This window comes from Neoarius graeffei, chromosome 16, assembly GCF_027579695.1.
Source record: "Neoarius graeffei isolate fNeoGra1 chromosome 16, fNeoGra1.pri, whole genome shotgun sequence".
Taxonomy (NCBI): domain Eukaryota; kingdom Metazoa; phylum Chordata; class Actinopteri; order Siluriformes; family Ariidae; genus Neoarius; species Neoarius graeffei.
Genome location: NC_083584.1, coordinates 705,271 through 710,524, shown reverse-complemented (window position 1 = coordinate 710,524; position 5,254 = coordinate 705,271). Strand labels below are relative to the sequence as shown.

The following is a 5,254-nucleotide window of genomic DNA, read 5'->3' as shown; positions in this document are numbered from 1 at the left end:
TTAATAATTAATCAACTGGATGACATATTTTGAGAAGTCCAATACTACCTTTAAAAAATGGTTCCTGAAAAACATAGACAAGAATTCAAAAAGACATTCATGATGTGTATACACTACAGTGTTTTAAGGTGAAGGACATTAAAGTTGATAAAAAAACAAGGTTTTTCTCATTTAAATTATTGAAATGATTGATAAGCCAGATGCATGATAGCAAAGGGCTGGAAGGAGGCAGGAAATATCTTCTAGATGCTCTCAGCAAATCACTAAGGACTGAGCCTGGATGAGAAAATATAAAGGTCCATGAGGTTGACTTCCTCACCACAGCTGTGGTTTATCTTTGTCTATATCTTTTGTTCTCTGAATGACTGCTGTAAAATCACATGGATTACTTTTCAGATATTAATGGATTATTCTACCAATTTTACATATTTATCACTGGAGGGACATGTTGAATTAGAGAATTACAAATATATTTATTTTATACTGACACTTATTGTCTATATGATGATTATTGGCTTTAACACTGTCATCATTTTTGTCATATTCAAAAAGAAACGTCTTCATGAGCCCATGTACATCTTCATCGCTGCTTTGCTTTGTAATTCTCTCTTTGGATCGACAGCTCTTTATCCTAAACTGCTCATTGATTTACTGTCTGAAAAACAAACTGTATCTTATAATGTGTGTTTAATTCAGGCATTTTGTTTGTATACATATGCTGCATCAGAGTTCACACTGTTATCAGCGATGGCCTATGACAGATATGTGTCCATCTGTAATCCATTATTATATGCAAATGTTGTAAAAATGTCCACTGTCAGAAAGCTCTTATTTTTATCTTTTTTTGTGCCTTGTTGTGAACTTGGTGGTATTGTGATTCTCACATCCCAACTTCAACTGTGTCAATTTAAATTGAACAGAATATACTGTGATAATTTTTCAATTGTGAAATTAAGCTGTAAAGAAACATCTCTTAATAACATATATGGACTTTTTATTTTTGTCATTGCTCTGTTTCCTCCAGTGATCTTCATACTTTACTCTTATATCAGGATACTCACTGTGTGTTTAAAGAATTCTAAAGATTTCAGAAGAAAAGCTTTACAGACATGTTTACCACATCTTCTCATCTGTATTATTTTTTCAGTCAACATAAGTTTTGAAATTATAAATAACAGACTAGAATCAAAACAAATTCCCCACATTATGACCATGATCCTGTCACTTGAATATGTACTTATTCCTCCTCTGTTTAATCCTGTAATATATGGATTAAAACTGCAGGAAATTTATAACGATGTTAAGAAAATATTTCAATGTCAAAGAAGAGTACAAGTTTCTTTTTAGACATTTCCTTTCTTCTTGTGATTGACATATTATTAGAATGATGTATCTATGGTATGAGGAACACCAAAGTTAAACCATGACTAATATTCTCATTTCCACTTTAATGAAACCTCTGCCAGAATTTCAGGTGAAATTCTCTAACTGAAACTTGCAAAAATATGATCTTGCAATGAAAATAGTCTTTGTGTGTCAGTAAATATTTTATGTGTATAATATTTAATGTATCTCACAAAAGTAGTTCCAATCAATCCCTGATGTAAACTGTTCTCCTGTGTTCCCCTGACCAACCAAAGAATCCCACTGACAAGAATACCAAGCCACAGGCATTATGTAATTATTGTAAATGTGTATTGTAAAAATGTCCACTCATTATTTCATCATGGATTTTTTTTTTGCAGTGAAGTTAGTTTATCTGTTACACTGACATCCTGACTTCAGCTGTCTAAATATAAATTAAACAGAATAGGCTGTCATTCAATTGTTAAATTATGCTGGTGGGAAAAATCTCTGAATAACCCATTTGGCTTTTTTATTTTCAACATTTTGGCATTTCCTCAAGTGATTTTCATATTCTACTTGTATATCAGGAAACTTGCTGTCTGTTGAAATAATTTGAATGATTTCAGAAGAAAAGTTCTTCAGACCTGTTTACCACATCTTATTTTCATTACTTCTTCTGCCAATGCATGTTTCAAAATAATAGAGATTAAAATTAATACAAATTCCCCTTATTACTGTTATGTGCCTGTCAGTTATTCCTTTGGTTTTTCCGAGTTGAATTCATCCCATAAAATATGCAAGATTATAACTACAGGAGATCTTAAATAGTATCGCAGCACCGCAGCATGTGATAAATGACACAATTCCAGATGAGGTTAGAGAAGAAGGAATGTTTTCAGTCTAAATTGTTACTACCCAAGATGTCACTTTAATAGACCAGTGTACAATCATTCTTAGGTATGTTACAGATGCCGTTCATGAGCAATTGGTTGCTTGGGTGGACTGTGAAAGATCCAGAGGCAAGTATTTCACAAAGTTACTGAAATGCACATTAGATAAGCTCAGCATAGACATTGGCACATGTGTGGACAACTTCACTGATGGTGCTGCTAAGATAAATAGGTGAGTAGTCTCCTTAAATACTTTTTAAATATTTATTAATGAACATTAATATTTTAAAATATTTAACTTCTACAAGAAGAAGAAGAAGATTTAACTTCTACATATTTGTTGAAACATGTTAGTAATAAAAACTACACGATAGTAGCAACTAAACTGTCACTTCATTTATCCAATTTCCTCCACCATGAAAAAAAGGCCAGTCATGGGCATGAAACTCCCGGTCTGAAAACTTGCTCCACTCTGGCCCTGCCTGTGCAGTATATAGAAACATTCTAAAAACATGTAACAGTGATTTGCATATACTCGTATGGTATGCAGAAATGTTCTAAAATCATGAAACAGTGGTTTGCATAACTTTGTGTGGTGTGCATAAAAGCCTCTACCGTACATGTACCCTTCACACTTCCTCATAGAGTGTGTGTAGAGCTGCACTTTTTCCCACTCAATTAGATTTCCTGAAGTGACTTCAGCGTATGATCGACCTGCTGATGTAGCCACTATTTGAAAGCTTCCTCTCAGTTGGGCTATCTCTGTCTTCAATAGAGTAAGCTTCCAGCAGTAGTTCCTCTTCTGTCTCTCCTGACTTTGCCTACTCTTTCTGCCTCTGCTGCACTTTTTCTTTCTCTTTGAAGGGCATGGGCTTGTTGGCTGAAACCACAATATTTCTTACAATTTCTGGCTGAGAGTACGCTGTGTGCATTTTGGTTGCTGCTTCAAACTGGAGCTTTTTCTTATCTTTATTTTATTCCTGTGTTTGTATATTTTGATGTTTGTTCTCTGTTTTAATGTTTTGCTGATTTTTGTCTTTTTGTCATCTGGTTGTAGCATAGCTTCAGATACAGTCTTGGGCATTGGTTTCCCCAGGTCTTGGTCCACCATGAGTGATGCATGCTCTGCACGCTATGGACTGTGGTATGCTTGTCGCTCTTGTCAACATCGGGGTTGTCCAGTGCTCTGTGCAGTGAAGTTTCTGTGCTTACTTTGTGGCTCCATGGTGCAGTGTTCCAAGCACTGTTGCCTGGTGACATTGTGGCAGATGTGCAGGCAGTGTGGGACATACCTTTGTGCACCTTTCAGTGGGACTGTGAACAACTATGCCACTGGAGTTACATCCTGACCACTTTGGAAGACTTTTTTTCTCGTTGTTTTTCTAACTGTAAAGCGACCTTAGGTGTGAAAAAGGTATGACATAAATAAAAGCCATCCATCTATCCATCCATTATCTCTAGCCACTTATCCTGTACAGGGTCGCAGGCAAGCTGGAGCCTATCCCAGCTGACTATGGGCGAGAGGTGGGGTACACCCTGGACAAGTTGCTAGGTCATTGCAGGGCTGACAGACACAAACAAAAATTCACACTCACATTTACACTTATGGTCAATGTAGAGCCACCAATTAGCCTGACCTGCATGACTTTGGATTGTGGGGGGAAACCGGAGCATCCATCCATTAGTTGTAGCCACCTATAGTGGTGCTTGAAAGTTTGTGAACCCTTTAGAATTTTGTATATTTCTGCATAAATATGACCCAAAACATCATCAGATTTTCACACAAGTCCTAAAAGTAGATAAAGAGAACCCAGTTAGGCAAATGAGAGAAAAATTATATACTTGGTCATTTATTTATTGAGGAAAATGATCCAATATTACATATCTGTGAGTATGTGACCCTCTAGGATTAGCAGTTAATTTGAAGGTGAAATTAGAGTCAGGTGTTTTCAAGCAATGGGATGACAATCAGGTGTGAGTGGGAACCCTGTTTAATTTAAAGAACAGGGATCTATCAAAGTCTGATCTTCACAACACATGTTTGTGGAAGTGTATCATGTCACGAACAAAGGAGATTTCTGAGGATCTCAGAAGAAGCATTGTTGATGCTCCTCAGGCTGGAAAAGGTTACAAAACCATTCCTAAAGAGTTTGGACTCCACCAATCCACAGTCAGACAGACTGTGTACAAATGGAGGAAGATTCAAGACCATTGTTACCCTCCCCAGGAGTGGTTGAGCAACAAAGATCACTCCAAGAGCAAGGCATGTAATAGTCAGCGAGGTAACAAAGGACCCCAGGGTAACGTCTAAGCAAATGAAGGCCTCTCTCACATTGGCTAATGTTAATGTTCATGAGTCCACCATCAGGAGAACACTGAACAACAATGGTGTGCATGCCAGGGTTGCAAGGAGAAAGCCACTGCTCTCCAAAAAGAACATTGCTGCTCGTCTGCAGTTTGCTAAAGATCACATGGACAAACTAGAAGGCTATTGGAAAAATGTTTTGTGGACGTCTTATCTCATCTCATTATCTCTAGCCGCTTTATCCTGTTCTACAGGGTCGCAGGCAAGCTGGAGCCTATCCCAGCTGACTATGGTTGAAAGGCGGGGTACACCCTGGACAAGTCACCAGGTCATCACAAGGCTGACACATAGACACAGACAACCATGCACACTCACATTCACACCTACGGTCAATTTAGAGCCACCAGTTAACCTAACCTGCATGTCTTTGGACTGTGGGGGAAACCGGAGCACCCGGAGGAAACCCACGCGGACATGGGGAGAACATGCAAACTCCACACAGAAAGGCCCTCGCTGGCCATGGGGCTCGAACCCAGACCTTCTTGCTGTGAGGCGACAGCACTAACCACTACACCACCGTGCCACCCGTTTTGTGGACGAATGAGACCAAAATAGAACTTTTTTGTTTAAATGAAAAGCATTATGTTGGGAGAAATGAAAACACTGCATTCCAGCATAAGAACCTTATCCCATCTGTGAAACATGGTGGTGG

General features: G+C 38.1%; 1 protein-coding gene across 1 annotated transcript; it reads left to right on the top strand.

Annotated features, from left to right (window-relative positions):
• The first annotated feature begins 402 nt into the window (after positions 1-402).
• On the top strand, positions 403-1,347 carry LOC132899861 (putative gustatory receptor clone PTE03). Its single transcript, XM_060941917.1, has one exon. It carries the CDS (start codon positions 403-405, stop codon positions 1,345-1,347), a length of 945 nt encoding a protein of 314 aa, XP_060797900.1.
• Positions 1,348-5,254: the final 3,907 nt, after the last annotated feature.

Coding starts and splice junctions, on each gene's coding strand:
- LOC132899861 (XM_060941917.1), top strand. CDS start 403: ATGGATTATTCTACCAATTTTACATATTTATCACTGGAGGGACATGTT.